At 37.2% G+C, this 15,995-nt stretch overlaps 1 protein-coding gene across 1 annotated transcript in view; it reads right to left on the reverse strand.

The window, feature by feature from the left end:
• Window positions 1–679: 679 nt before the first annotated feature.
• The window catches only part of NUP50 (nucleoporin 50), a 39,586-nt gene continuing 24,270 nt past the window's right edge, over window positions 680–15,995 (reverse strand). The window contains exons 5-8 of the mRNA XM_074936556.1: window positions 14,002–14,667; window positions 12,050–12,128; window positions 9,889–10,007; window positions 680–7,224 (exon numbers count right to left, since the gene is read on the reverse strand). Coding sequence (XP_074792657.1) covers window positions 7,022–7,224; window positions 9,889–10,007; window positions 12,050–12,128; window positions 14,002–14,667 — 1,067 coding nt within the window. The 3' untranslated portion in view covers window positions 680–7,021. The remainder of the gene's footprint in view (window positions 7,225–9,888; window positions 10,008–12,049; window positions 12,129–14,001; window positions 14,668–15,995) is intronic.

The raw sequence follows: 15,995 nt of genomic DNA on the forward strand, positions 1-15,995 counted from the left end.
TTTGCTGCAAGGCAGGAATAGGGTACTGAAACTTCAGCAGAAAGCTCTTTTCCCATCTATCAAAGTTAAATGAGTGTCAGGAAAATATTTTTGGCAGAATAAAAATCACTTCCTTTCATCCAATTTTCACCTGCATGGTTTCTGAGCTATTACATTTCAGTCTAAATGATTAGAATTTGGCAAGGTTATAATCAACTGAAGACATGAAGTATTAGGCAACCTTAACTATAGACCTTATTACCAGTTCCACCTAATTTGTGGTAAGTGTTTACCATTTTTACTTAAATCTGGACAACCAAAAGAAGGGAGAGAAGATGCACACTTGGCAAATCTCTTTGCCTGCACTGTAATTCTTAACTATTCAGTATAAGGCTGCTGGAGGTGGAGTTGCAGTTTCTCGCTTTGCTAGTAAAAACTCCTGCTGAGATCTGGATGAGCAGAGCTATAATTTCTGGTTTTCGTGAAGATGTTTCCATTTTCACTTGGCCTGGCTGTGCTCTAAAGATCAAATTCAACTTTGGTGCAAACAGAATTCCCTTGTAGTTGGTTGTTATCCCTACTTGCACCAGAGCAGAATCTGCCCTTTAAGCACCACCCCCCCGTCACCCCAGAAGTATTTGGCATTGCAGTCATAACCAAAAGCACACACAGTCAAACATAAAGGATTGTTACATCTCCCATTTGTTTATTCACATTTTCCATGGAATTTGTACATTTTCTCAGAATGTATTAGAAATAAAACGTAAAAAGTTACATGACAAATCTATTATTCAATAAAAGATCAGTTCCTATGGAAAAAGTTGAGCTTTTTGAGATCTAGTTTGACAATAATAAAGAGTGAATTCTTACATTACTCAATTCAGTAGCCTTTAATTACTAATTCATGCCATCTGAAGTTTTGTTTAATGCGCGATTTAAGTTTTTGCTTGCACATGTACCAGCCACAAAATTAAGCAAATGCAAATAAATAACTTAAGGCATCAGAAAAGTCTTGACATTTGAGAAGTCATGGTGCTGCAAAAGGAACTAAATCAGATATCGTTCTTAACATTCATTATCTGTTATGCTTAATTACACATTCACTTTAAAGATACATACATCACTGTAGATTTAACTAGAATCTTGCTAGATTGCCATCAACCAGAGGGGAGTATGGGGCAAAAGCAGCAACTTGACCCACTTTTCTGCTTCAAAACAGAGAAGTTACACATACAGAACAAAAGATTGCAAAACGAAGTTACAGGATTCACAACGAAGGGTTTTGTGAAAACAAGCAGTGGTTTTAATCTTGTTCTTTTGGGAAAAAAGTATATCCAGAAAGCCAGAGCTCCAAAATTAGAGCAACAACTCAAACCTGTAAAGATCTGGAGGGGGGGAAAAAAATAGTCTACAGCTGTAACAATGAAACCAATCATTTGTAACTCAGACTGGGAAGAATTCTCTTGCACAAATGTGTGATAGCTGGTACTTAATGTCACAACATTGAATCGAAGTAGTGTATGACTAGAAGGAATCTGAATAGGTCATCTAGCCCAGTTCCCTTTGCTCACAGCAGTAGTAAGTAATAACTAGTCCATTCCTGACACGGGTCTGTCTAACCTGTTCTTCAAAACCTCCAATGACCGAGATGGAAGAACCTCCCAAAGCAATTTGGTCCAGTGCTTAACTACCCAACAGTTAGGAAGCTTTTCCTATGGTCTAACCTAAATCTCCCTTGTTCCAATGTATGCCCGTTGCCTCTTATCCCAGCCTCAGAGGTTAATGAACAATTTTTTCACCTTTCTCCTTGTAACCACCTTTTATGCATTTGAAAACTTACGTCTTTACTCAGTCTCCTTTTCTCCACAAACCCATTTTTTCTATCTTTCCTTGTAGGTCATGTTTTCTAGTTCTTTAATAATTTTTGTTGCTCTGCAGTGGACTTTCTCCAATTGTTCACATCTTTGCTGAAAATGTGGCACCCAGAACTGGCCAAAATAGTCCAGCTGAGGCCTTATCAGCGGACAGTACAGTGGAAGAATGTGTGTGTCTCGCTTACAACTCTGGTGCTGATAGATGGCAGAATGTTCACTTCTTTTTTTGGCAACGTTACTCTGACTCATTCAGCTTGTGATCTACTATAAACCCCAGATCCCTTCCTGCAATACTCGTTCCTAGTCATTTCCCATTTTGTACGTGTGTAACTGATTGTTCCTTCCTAAGTAGAATACTTTGCATTTGTTGTTCTTGAATTTTATCCTTTTTACTTCAATTTCTCCAGTTTGTCCAGATCATTTTGAATTTTAATTCTATCCTCCAAAACACTTGTACCCCTCTCAGCTTGGTATTGTCCACAAACTTTATAAGCACACTCTCTATGCCATTATCTAAATCATGTGAAGATATTGAACAGAATCTGACCCAGGACTGATCCCTGCAGAGCCCCACTCGTTATGCCCTTCCAGCTTTAATGTGAACCCCTGATAACTACTCTCTGGAACAGTTTTCCATCCAGATATGCACCCACCTTATAGTAGCTCCATGTAGGCTATATTTCCCTAGTTTGTGTCTGAGGTCATGCAAGACTATCAGAAGCCTTACTAAAGTCAAGATATACCACATCTACTGCTTCCCCCATACCCACAAGGCTTGTTACCCTGTCAAAGCAGTTAGGTTTGACATGATTTGTTCTTGATAAATTCATGTTGACTGTTACTTATGACCTTATCTCAGAGGTGGTTGCAAACTGATTTGCTCCCTTATCTTTCTGTGTACTGAAGTGAAGCTGACTGGTCTGTAACTCCCCAGGTTGTCCTTATCCCCCTTTTTATAGATGGGCACTATATTTGCCCTCTTCCAGTCTTCTGGAATCTCTCCCATCTTCCATGAGATTTTGAAGATAATTACTAATGGCTGAGATCTTCTCAGTCCGCTCCTTGAGTATTCTACAATGTATTTCATCAGGCCCTGCTGACTTGAAGACATCTGACCTCTTCCTTCTGTTTTAGCCTCAGATCCTACCTCATTTTCACTGGCATTTGCCATGTTAGGTGTCAGATTGCGGCTAACCTTTTTGGTGAAAACAAAGCCATTTAACACTTCTCACCACATTTTCTGTTGTCTTTCCCCTCTCATTAACAGGCCTACTCTGTCCTTGGTCTTCCTCTTGCTTCTAACGTTTTGTAGAATGTTTTCTTGTTACCCTTTATGTCTTTAGCTAGTTTAATCTCATTTTGTGCCTTGGGTTTTCTAATTTTGTCTCTACATGGCTTTTGGGTTTTCTTATGGTTATCCTTTGTAACTTGACTCAGTTTCCACTTTTTGTATGACACACTAGCATTTCAGATCATTGATCTCCTGGTTAAGCCAGGGTGGTCTCTTGCCATACTTCCTATCTTTCCTATGCAGTGGGATAATATGTACTTGTGCCCTTAATAATGGCAGTTTTTCAGAGAGAACTCTCGAACTGTTTTTCCTCAGACTTATTTCCCATGGCATCTTACTCACAAATTCCCTGAGTTTGCCTTCTTGAAATCCATTATCTTTATTTTGCTGTTTTCCCTCCTACCGTTCATGAAATGATAGAGTTCTTGATTCTAATGATCACTTTGACACAAGCTGCCTTCCACTTTGAAGTTCTCAACCAGCTCCTCCTTATTTGTCAAAAATCAAATCTAGAAGTCTCCCTCATTGCTTTCTCCACCTTCTGAAATAAAAAGTGTGTTTCCAGTGCATTCCAACAATTTGTTGGATAATCTGTGCCCAGCTGTATTATTTTCCCAACAGACACTGGGGAAGTCCACAATCACCACCAAGTCCTGTGCTTTGGAATGTATATATATTTTTAAAAAAGCCTTATCCACCTCTTCTTCCTGGTTAGGAAGTCTATAGTAGACCCCTATCATGACATCACCCTTGGTTTTTTTAAAACCCCTTTTATCCTTACCCAGACATTTTCAACAAGTCTGTCTTCTATTTCCATCTCGACCTCAGTCCAAATGTATACATCTTTGATATACAAGGCAACAACCTCCTCCCTTTTCCCCCTACTTGTCCTTCCTGAGCAAGCTGTACCCTTTTATACTAATATTCCAGTCGTGTATTATTCCACCAAGTCTGTGATGCCAACTAAGTCATAGTTGTGATTATTCACTAGTATTTCTAGTTCTTCCTGTTTATTCCCCATACTTCTTGAAAGAAGACAGCAATGCTCTATCTACAAGGCAAGATACAAAAATTATTTATTGAATTAGAATTCTAAATAAGACAGACACCCTGATACAAACTATATGATTAATGGTAATTTCCTAACAACTACTTTTACATTTGCTTTTAGTTTTTAGAGCTTAATTTCTAGTTAAATTTTCATGCAAACAAACAAAATCCCCAGGTTTTGTATTAAAATCTGTAGACTAATCCCATAATCTACTTTTTAGGTTTCTCCTTCCAAAAGTGCCCTATGAACTACAAATAAATCAAACCATAGTGCCACAACATTTGTTTTTATAACTCGGAGCAAAATAATCTGTGCTGTACAATTGAACACTACACGTAAAAAAGTATATATTGAAGTTCTCCCCATCTCACAATTCAAATAACTGAAGTCAATATAAGATACATAGATTAATTTTACACCGGTCATATCTCTATCACTTTTCCCTGTTTAATTTTGTTTTAAAGTGTTAACAGCAAAGATCTGTTGTAATAAAAACTGTAGGATTACGAGCTTAAATGAAAAATACTGTTTTTAATATTATTAGACTTAAGACATTTCATACATATACTTTTCCTTTTAAGGGAGACTTTACAGGGTAACCTAATGTAAAGATGTGAGTATACACTTACCTATTTCCACCTCTCCCATGTGTGTTTCCATACCATTTACTGATACCAATACATGCTCAGCTAACGAATAAGGTGTGCCACTTCCTTTACTCATTGTTTCCCAAACTATGATAGAAAATTTGTGTATTTGCCAGCTTGAGCATTGTGGGGTACAAAGTTTCCAGCATATTAGATTTTCATTAAGTAGCATCTGTCCCATCCTCTTTCCTGTCCTCAACACCACCCTCAAACATACAATCACAATTTAAATAATGTTTTAAACAACTCTTGCAATCACAGATACAGCAGGATCATTCATTAGCCTCTTCTACTTTGCCTACCCAGCTTCAAGAGCAAACCAAAACATGCATGTACAAAAATCCCAGATTTCACTCATTTCAGAGGCAAATATCATTCAGGATGGCTGTGCAAGGGGCATGTGGAAAGTTAGTTACATTTGCCTCTCCTCTCTGTCTTGTTTATTGGTCCATATTGCAATTGATGGAAAGCACATTACTATACATCTTTGCACATGAGGAAGTAAACCAGTACCAAGCACAGTACCTCTAACAGTCTAATACACAATTGCTCTTAAAGTGTGAGGTGCTTAATGAGTGATCTGCTCATCACAAAAGGTTATTCCCCTCCATGTGCAGTGACTGGCAGCCTACAAAACAATTTCTTCACTGAAAATTTAAGACACTGTCTTCTAAAAACAAATGCAAAATTTCAGCCCTTAGCCCTTTAACCTGAGCCTGTAAAACTTGTACACATTATGATTTTCATTCACAGAATTAACATGAAAACATTTAAGTTCTGACCTCCGAGCTATGTACCAGCATGAAGTTAGAAAAAATTGAGGAAACTAACCCCACGCACGCGCACACACAAACTTTAGTGACTAACTACAAAACCAAATGCAAAAAAGGCACCAATTTACATTTAAAATGGGTATGTCTACACAGCATCCGAGCTTCCTTCCAGGTTAACACTAAATACTTACTCACACTTTAAGATGAAAAGGAGGACTTGTGGCACCTTGGAGACTAACAAATTTATTTGAGCATAAACTTTTGTGAGCTACAGCTCACTTCAAGATGTTTCAGTAGTCCAAAAGATAGAACACTGCAGCCAACACTATTGCCATATTTGATGCCAGCAAGTACTATTCTGTTGCTTTATCACATCACAAAGACAAATATTTAATAGTATAGTACCAAGTTTACACACAGACTCTTGGCCATGTCAGCAGAAATTTACAACACAATTTTTATTTTTTTTAAACTTACTTTGATGCTCATGAGACACGCTTAGTAAATTTTAACAACAGACAGGGCATGTATTTGCCTTGCCCAATTTCCCCCACCAAACTACTTCTGCTGTTGTCTCTCAACCATAACCTGGAGGGAGTAGGGAAGAATACTTCTACGAGAGAGATAGTATTGAAGTCTCCTCCCTTGGCCTCTAGCTCTGTCAACAAGAATACCGCTTATAGGGCCAGTCTGGTTGTGGGTTGATAGCTAATAGTCTTCCAGTTGTCTGTGGATACTATTGCACACCATTAACTCGCTGCAATAGCAAGCACAACAAAACTGAATTGTTTGCAGCAGAGCAACATTAAAGTCAACAGGAATAATGCAAGCAAATCATTTTGAGGAACCACAGATGCAGTCTCTGAATCCCAACAGTACATCAAATTTCTTACAAATTTAAAAACAATCTACAGAGGCATTGTTATTCAGATACATAATTATGCAGGTGACAGTTCGAAAGATTAGATCCCTTACCCGAAGCTAGCAGACACTGATTTTGTATTTAAAAAAAAAAGCTATTCAGCCTAGAAACAATTTAGCCTCCTCCCTTCACAAAAAGGGAGGTTGCTGCACTTCCCCTTAAAGCCTGTGAAGAACATGTGGTACAATAATTTGTACTTTGATTTCAGTCCATTCAGCAATCACTTTAATTTAAATGTACAAATTTTATCCAAATATGGTTCATACACTAGATATTCCAAAAAAGGAGGGAGAACAGATGGACACTTGGATTCAGTTAAAGCTTTTATTAGCCATTTTAGCTTTTCCTCACAAACTTTTCAGAATTCCTGTAACAGTTCTTAGAATGTCAGAGTAGAGTGTTAAGAAGTGTTCTAAGAAGTTAAAGAAAAAATGAGTAGCAGCAGTTTAGCAGTAATTTCTCAGGGCATTTGACTGCAATATGCTTAGGCCTCCTTTTTCTCCAGTAAAATTTTGTGCAATTCATCTGCATCCTCACTTGTTTTCACTCTTATTAACATAGTGACCGGGATAGTGGAATTCTTCTCATCAATTGGTGGATTGGGAACACAGACAATAAGAACGTTGTTTTTTCCTGTTCTTGTGCATGGCATTTTGGGCGGAACCAACACATTCAATAGTATGTTACCTGCATTTGTGAGAAAAGAACATAGTCCATTAAACAAATTATTGGTATTGTAAGAAAATGTACATATTAGTAAAGCTTAAATTCCTGCTCTGTAAGCTTAGTATGGAATGAGGGATACCCTCTCCCCCCCTCAAATTCCCTCTTCCCCCACCATGTATATTCCCAAGGGATTCTCCCACCAGTAAGGATTGTAGGTATGCTTTTACTTTAGGAATTCCTTGGGGAAGCAATAGCAAATTGGGATGGTCTGTTTCGTTCTGATCATTCATTTGACAGAGTAGTGTGTGTAAGTGGCAAAGCTTGCCGATGTGATCTACTACATCTGCTGGAGATGATTTAGTGGGGAGGAGACAAAGGAATTTTGTTTCCCAAATAATATCTATTCCTCTGCTATTTCTAAAACAATGCTTCACTAGTGACCCAGAGGAGATGAAATTCATGGGTATTTCATCAGATTCACTCTGCCACTGCCAGAAAGGCCTCAAGTGGAAGTACTGACCAACTGGCAGTATTAGACAAGTTTAGGTCCAAGGTTAGGCCTCTAGTCTTTTGCCAGTAGAGATGGGGGAGGGGTGTTTATCTTTGCTTTACAAAATACTTGGCTTACCAACAGAGTATCCATAAGGCTCTAGGGGCCTACCTCCCACCTCTTAGCCAGAGGTAAAATGTCAGTGACTTGTAGTTCATGGGAAGAAAAGAAATGTGAAACCCTCCCTCCAAAAAAAGTAAGAGAACAGCAAAAAAAAAAAAAAAAAAAAGCTGGAGGAACAGTGTTAGGGTGACAGGTTTCAGAGTAGCAGACGTGTTAGTCTGTATTTGCAAAAAGAAAAGGAGTACTTGTGGCACCTTAGAGACTAACAAATTTATTTGAGCGTAGCACAGGTGGGACTTTGTTTTTAGGAGGGTGAAGTGTCCCTATGACCAACTTAAACCTCAGCTAAATGAGGAAATGCAGTACACAAACCAAAATCTGAGTGTTCACATTATGTCTATATAAACATAGCAACTACTATTCCGAGACATCAAGCACAGTCCTTAAGCAGTAGAAAAAAACTGCACTAAACATACAGGAGCTGTTAATATAGGTCTGGATATGTTGTAGTAGAATATAATTTTTTATGTTTACCACTGTTCATTCATACAACCTATGCTGGAAATAGAGTATCATTCAGTTATAAACAACAGGCATAAGTTAACATTAAACTACTAAGTGATTTTAAAAAAATCACATTCAAAGTTAGTGCTGTATTAGAGCAATTTCAAATTTAAAGTCAGCAATATGCATAAACAAAAGAACAATTTTCATAAACCTAGGAAATAATTCACAAAACTGTGGTAGTATTGGGGGGAGAGGGGAAATTCAGTCTTCCATTGTACCATACCAATTACATCTTAGAGGTTTTCATGCACCAGAGCTCAGCAGCACCCTACACGCAAGGAATTTCTAGTGTGAAATCTAATTCAGATCTATCCATACCCAACAACAAGCCCATTCCCCATCCCAGATGCAAAAGTCCGGATTTCTACCTCTTCCTAGTGCCCTAGTATTCACAATTTTTATCAAAATCACTGAGACAGTTATGGCAATTTCCTGGCATATCCCTGGAAAACCTTATTGAATTAAATTTATGTATCTTTGGGGTCCATTGTATTAAATTAATGATTTATATATTGTGGTGGTCCAAGATTGTAGGTAACCTCTCTGGGGGGGAACATGATGTGAACCCTGGAAAGTGATATGAACTTCAAAGGACTGTTATGTTTTTAAGTGTTGAACAATATACCAGACAGGAATGGATTTTTTTTTGACAGTGTCAAGTGGTTTGCCTGGGAAATCTCTAGGGGGAGCTGAATGCAAATTCCCCACCTTCAGTTATGCAAAAACCCAGCCTTTTGAAGCTATGCCCTGAGGATAGGACCATTATCTGCTGATTAGCTGTTCCCAGGGTCTCAAGATCAAAGACCCCAGCTGTATAATGGATAAACTAATCCATTCATTGGTGTGCTAGTTCTGAGCTTAGGCTGTTACAGACTTATAACCATACAAAACCCCCCTCATAAGGTCTGAAGGACTGCCTCCTAGCAGAGACCCTGTTGCAGTTGGGAGGTAATCTCTGGTAAAAGTGTATTAGTATGCATGTATTTTTTTTTATTACTTTTAACGTTTTCTCTGTAATGCTTTCACCTTAAGAATAAATGTGCTTGTTTATAAAGGGCTATGTAGTTACTTCAAACAGTTGGCAATTACTGCTATTCCTAGCCTTCAAAGCAGAAGCAAAATGCAGATGCTGGCTTGTTTAGGTAATCTGGCTTGCTGGGAATATCACCGTGTAGGCAGGGAGAACTGTGCAGCCGGTCAGGAGGAAGACACATGCAGGTCTCTACCTAAGTGGTGACGGCTGAGGAGCTGGAAGCCTAAGATGGGTGCATTTAGTGGACCATGAGGGGGAAAGCGGGTGCAGTTGCTCTGAACTGTGACAATCACACACTAAAAAATGCATACACTTGTGTGCTCAATATATATAAGTACTCAAATAAGAGATACTATCAGTTAGTTATAGTGAAAGCACTGGATCCTTTAGAAAAAAAAAAGAGTACCAATGTAGATTTCACTATAGAGCATTATCAGGATCAACAAGACAGACTCAGAAGAAAGTTACATACCTAAATTGGTGTCTGCTCGCACCAACAGTTGAGTTTTTTCATTTCCTGCAGGTTTTAAATGCAGTGTTCCTACACCCTTTTCTTTAAATTCATTATCTTTTTTGTAGAACAGTTTGCACCTATAAAATAAGTCAGACCGTATGTGCAGATATATAAACAAATTTTAAAAATCTCCCCGATAATACACAATGGAGGATTTGATCTACAGTTAAAGTCCTTTAAGTAATTTAAAGCGGATAATTCGAGAATAGAAAAAAACAAAAAAAAAAACCCCCACACATGTCCAGTCTCCCAGATCACAACAAAATGCAGTAAGAACCTAAATAATGTAACTACCCGGATGATAGATCCCATAGCATGGGTTAGCTGTCTGTATTAATGTTGTTTCAGGAAGAAAATGTGTCATTTAGGCTTTAAGTATAAATTGTTGACTATCAACTACATTTGAAATATGCTCAAAAAAGGTGTGACATTTTGACTATTATAACAAAGGACAAAGCATTTTAAGTTAATACTTTATGGAAAATAAGGCTGTGGAAAATTTGAATAGTTTCGGAAGTTTTATGAAGATATTGGGCTTGTCTACGCTTACCAGGGGATCGAGGAGCAGCGACTGATGCATTGGCGGTTGATTTAGCGGGTCTAGTGAAGACCCACTAAATCAACCGCATATCACTCTCCTGTCGACTCCTGTACTCCACCAGAAAGAGAAGAGTAGGGGGAGTCAATAGGACAATGTCTCCCATAGACGTCGCCTAGTGTGGACCCCGCAATAAGTAGATCTAAGCTACGTCTATTTGAGTTACGCTATTCACATGAACACCAATTGTGTAGCTTAGATCAAATTTTCCTTGTAGTGTAGACAAGGCCACTGAAAACTTGGCAAGAAAGAGCTATCTAAGTCCCATTCGGTAAACATCTGCGATAGTTGATCTCATTCTTCTCAACAAAATAAAATCAAATATGCAAGAGACTAGTTTCAAACAAGAACACCAATTTATGGTATGTGACGTGCAAGCCAAATGACCATACGTTATATAAAATAAAGACCTGAGAAAAGCAGTTAAATAATACAGATTTTAATACATAAAACTCTTGGCCATTATTTGAAACGCTAATTTTACCGCAAAACTGGGGGAAAACAGTCAGCATTACACACTATAGGGTTGCAAGTTAAAGCACAAAAATAGATTTTAGTAGGACCACAAAGCAAAAGGCTCAAAAATGGGAGAGCTTAACTTGAAAATATTAATGGTTAAAGTCAAAACCCCAGAGTTTGCAATATACTAAATTAAAATGTAGAAACTGTTATCCTAAAACAAGATCTTTTGTACTTTGTAAACCTTGCTTCAAAATATTTAAATTTAAAGCCCCAATCCTGCAAAGATTTAATATGGTACATACTTCACTCACATGAATAGTTCCTTTTATGTCAATGGGACGACACACGTGCTTAAAGTTAAGCATTACGTAAGCATTTGGAGCATCGGACACTAAAACTGTATTTTAATGAAACTTCTTTTAATAGGCTTAAAGTCTGAATTCGAACCAAATTTGGTTCCATGTTAACAATGAAAAGTTATTTAGACTTCAAATACCTTAAATATTTATTATTTCATATACAGACCAAAATTTTTAAAAACAAGAGTCTAACTTTAGACTCCTATGCCCAGTCTCCTCTGGGAGGGATTGTCAAAAGGACCTAAGTGACTTAGGAGAACAAGTCTCCGACTTCAAATTGCAAAACCTAATGGAGGAGTATAGCTGGTCAAAGTATTTCAGCTTTCTTGAGCTGTGGAAATGCAATATATCAGAACGCAGCGTTGGTTGCAAATAGAGCACAAACTTTTGCTCATCAATTTTGTTTGAATAGGTGTTTTCACAGTAAGGATGTTAATAAGACCCTAGACATTTCGCATAGATGAGCTCAGATGAAACTTCACAGGAAAAAAAGGTAAAATCTGAAGTTCTAACAAACTAAAAAAAAGGACGAAAACATCAATTTCAGCAATTCAGGACTGTAGAAGAGGAAGAATGTACAGAACTTGCAACATGTAAATAAAAACCAACTATTTCAATTTTTAAAAAAAATTAAATTTTTTTAAAAAAAGTCATGATTTGTATCCACTATGACTTGTAAACATTAAAAATGACCACTCACTTCTTCGAGTAGAAGGCATCATCTTCCTTTACCTCATTAACAATTGCTTTTGGGGGCTCCTCCTCTTCTTCTTCTCCTCCTTAAACAAAGGAATGGTTTAATACAACCCAAAACAACGTTGTGCATGTACCACTTAAAAAAATATTGTTTTCCTTGCACTGTATTATTGATAATACACAAACATACATATTTAGAGTGCACATATACAGTCCCGAGATTGTCAAATTATTTTAAATTGATTTGTATCTTGGAGGTAAGGCAACTATAAGAAACCTTCTGTGGGTCAGTAAGTCTAGTGTTTTCATAGCTACACCAGCTAAATGTAATTACGATAATTATAATCTGCATATTCATTTTTGGACATTTGAATAGCACCTACTTAATAATAAGGTTGGTTAAAAAATTTTTTTTGGTTGGGAGGTTTAGTTAGAAAGTAAAGAGATATTCATGAGTAGTTTTTCCCCAATAAAACAAATTATATGGAGGACTTGAAAAGTATTCTAGGGGTAGGTCGGGGGGGGGGGGGGGGAAGGAGAGCTACACCAATGATATCAAGAGACAACAGATTAAAAATGGGTAAGTTCAGACTCTTTCCACCCCCCCACACTTGCTAGGAATTCTACCAGGATGCCGTGCCAGCCTCTGCTGCTACTCGCAACTTTCTAAGCAGCAGCAGAAGGAAACTGACAAGATCTTTTGTAGTTTTACTGATCCCTAAATACTTAGGGACAGCAGCAGTGAAACTAACCAGAATTTTATTAGTTTCATTCTGCAGCTGCTTGACAAAGCTACTGGGTGCTGCTGTGGGGCTGAAACTGCTTGAAGACTTTAATGTACCACTGTGTAGTTGGTTCACATTCAGAAAGACCATAAACTCAGTTTTGTTCAAAAGTTTACATTCCACAGAAACTGAAGTTTTAGGGCCTTTCCCCACCACACCTACAAGGAAAGCTACCTCCTACTCCTCTCTAGTGAGTTGTTCCCCCGCCCCCCCCACCGCAAGTCCTAAATTATGTAACTTTTATATAAGTATAGACTGAAATGGTGTGTACAAGCAAATAGAGTTCCACCTCCTATATTAAACCTCAAAAGATAGACATGGTGGACAGGGTTTACAACAGAAACATTTATAAACATTTTCACAGTACTAATCACTAGTCATTTTGTTCCAGAATAAGTAAGGTATAGGGAACCAAGAGTACTCCAATTACCAACTTCACACATAAAACAACACGTTTGCATAACAGTTTAATCAGTATTTGACAGTGCTATTTAAAATTCAGCACTGTTATAAAAATGACGCTATGGACCACACTACGTTTGTGTGCCATTACTTATAATTATGTGGAGCAGTGTTTAAAACAGATAAAAGGGATCCTTCCTTTAAGAATGGTGGGGGTGGGGTGGTTTACAGCCCCTTTAATTAGATATGCAGGTTCCAGTACAGTTAAAGTTACATTTGGTTTAATTTGAGCTAGAGATTACAATGTAATTAAATTTCATCAGTGATTATACTTATATTGCAGGGAGAAATGTGCACTTTTTGGTATATACTAATCTGACATTAGAATAAGTCAGAGGGTCTGGATTATAAATTTGGTTGAAATTCTGGATGAACACGAGTAAGATTTTAAATCATAAAATTTCAATAGCTGTGTAGGCAAATAAATTGCTTATGTAATACTGAAAAGATGCTATTAAAATGTATAAATCCACCTAAAATTTACACTTTCTTACAGTCATGACAGCAAGACTGAGAAATTCAAGATTAGAGGTAAAGTTCTGCAATTGTTTAGTATTGAAAATATAAGAGCAAAAAGGTGAATAAACTTATACAAGCCCTTGTTAAGCTTAATAGCTCACTACGAAGCAGCCTTGGAATATTAAGTTACATCCCAACATTCAAAGCCTATCATTAGCTAAAGTTCAATTTATCAAAAATCAATATTTACCTTTATCCTCACTACTTCCACTTTCTGTCTGAGCTTCCAGTACCCTGGTGGAAAGCGTGGAGACAGACTTTCCCTGGTTTGCATCTTTTCCAAATACACCCGAATTCCCAGGGGACAATGAAAAATTAGTTAATGTGCCAGAACCAAGGGAACCCAAAACAGAACTATCAACATTCTTGCCAAAATTAAATGAGACATTTGATGCAGCTCCTAATGGTGATTCCCTGTTCTTTTCCGATGTAGATTCAGTTTTCTTGTCTGATTCATCCTCAGTTTTGTTGCTGTTAAACAAAAACATTGATCCTTGCTGAAGTTTCGAAGTCCCAAATGTAGGAACACACTGAGTTCCAGTTGTTTTGTTACTTTCATTTTCAGAGCCACTATCACTACTGCTTCCATGATGTTGTTCAATGCTTGCTAAATATTTCTCATAGTCTCTAAATATGGGTGTCAGATCACAGAGGGGATTTGTGTTTACATGCTTTACTATCCAGTCACGCACAGAACAGTTTAGAGCTGCTAACTGTTTGTGATAAACACTAGAGCTGCACATTTTACTTTGACTATAACCAGAGGATGAGGATTGTTGACTGCCACCATTAGCTTTTGTGCCTGAAGCCTTTTTCTCAACCAATGTGGTGGTGGGACCATTTGATGTCACGGATCCTATTGAAAAAAGTAAGAGTAATTTAAAAAAAAGGTAATCTGGAAGATACTTTCTTCAAAGTTTATATATCAAATCATCTACATTATTGCTCAACTAGCCCACTCTGTGAGCTCAATTTAATCTGTATCATCACAGTACTTAAGAGCTAAGGGAAAAGAAAAGGTGGAGCAGTACAAGTAAATAGACAATGCTTTAAAACAGGCCCAGTGTGTTTGCAGTCTGGAGTTTCAAAATTGTATGGCTAGTGATTAAAGGTAAGAGGCAAAAATTCCAAAAAAACAATACTACAATTAATAAGGCTAAACAAAGTATAATATTACCAAAAAAAACCCCAAGCGAAGTGTAGAAAAGTACTAAGGGAAGATTCTAGGTATAGGTTAGTTTTCAGTCACTTAACTGCTGCATGCAACGTGATTAGCTAATAAAAACAAAAAGACCCAAGCTATTACAAGTTTAAGGATGCACATTTAAAACCAGGAAATGCAGAAGTTACATACACAGCAATATTTACTTGGCTATCTTGCACAACTGCATATTTCACAATGTTATACATACAGTAGTTATATTCATCTTCACACACAGGATCTGAATCTGTTCTCATTGAAGTCAAAAGATCCGTCACTCACTTCAATGAGCCAGATCAGTCCCTTAAATCAGAAAGGCGGGGATATAAAATACTGAATACATTCAGTACAGGCAACTTAACTTTGCTTTTGAACAACTTTAGCTTTTATATTTTTTCCTCTTCAAGAGAATCTTCCTAATTGCCCGTTTTATAGCTTTAATATTGAAAAGGTTTTCAACTGAACTTTCCCACCTTTTACTGCTATTTGCCACAAAAATTTTCAGCAAAGCTTGTAACAGGGCAATAATATTATTATTACAGGGTAATAATTATACCTTTACAACAGAAAGCTATTTGTAAAGTTAAAAAAATCTAGAATTTACAATCTTTTAGAACGTGACAAGAACAAATACTGCAGTGATAAAACAAATTTTATTACATAATCTTTGAGTGTTTCATTAAAGTAAATTTAACAAATTGTCCTATGCCACTCGTTTTAGAGCAACCAGAGTGTAGTAAATCATATCTTTGTCTTGTTTGAGCAGGAATTTAGAGGGACTCCATAGTGATCTCACGATGGGATTAATTTTTGCTTAAAACATGCCAAATGATCACGTTCAGAAGGTTTGTTTTTTTAATTGATCATAACTCTAAATAAAAGGCATTTATCAGGGCAGACTAAGTCCATGCTAAATTTCAAGCATTCATCATTTCTAGTCTGTGACTTAGGTTAAAGTTATTTTAGCAAAAGCATTTCAGTCT

Source organism: Natator depressus, chromosome 1, assembly GCF_965152275.1.
Source record: "Natator depressus isolate rNatDep1 chromosome 1, rNatDep2.hap1, whole genome shotgun sequence".
Taxonomy (NCBI): Eukaryota; Metazoa; Chordata; order Testudines; family Cheloniidae; genus Natator; species Natator depressus.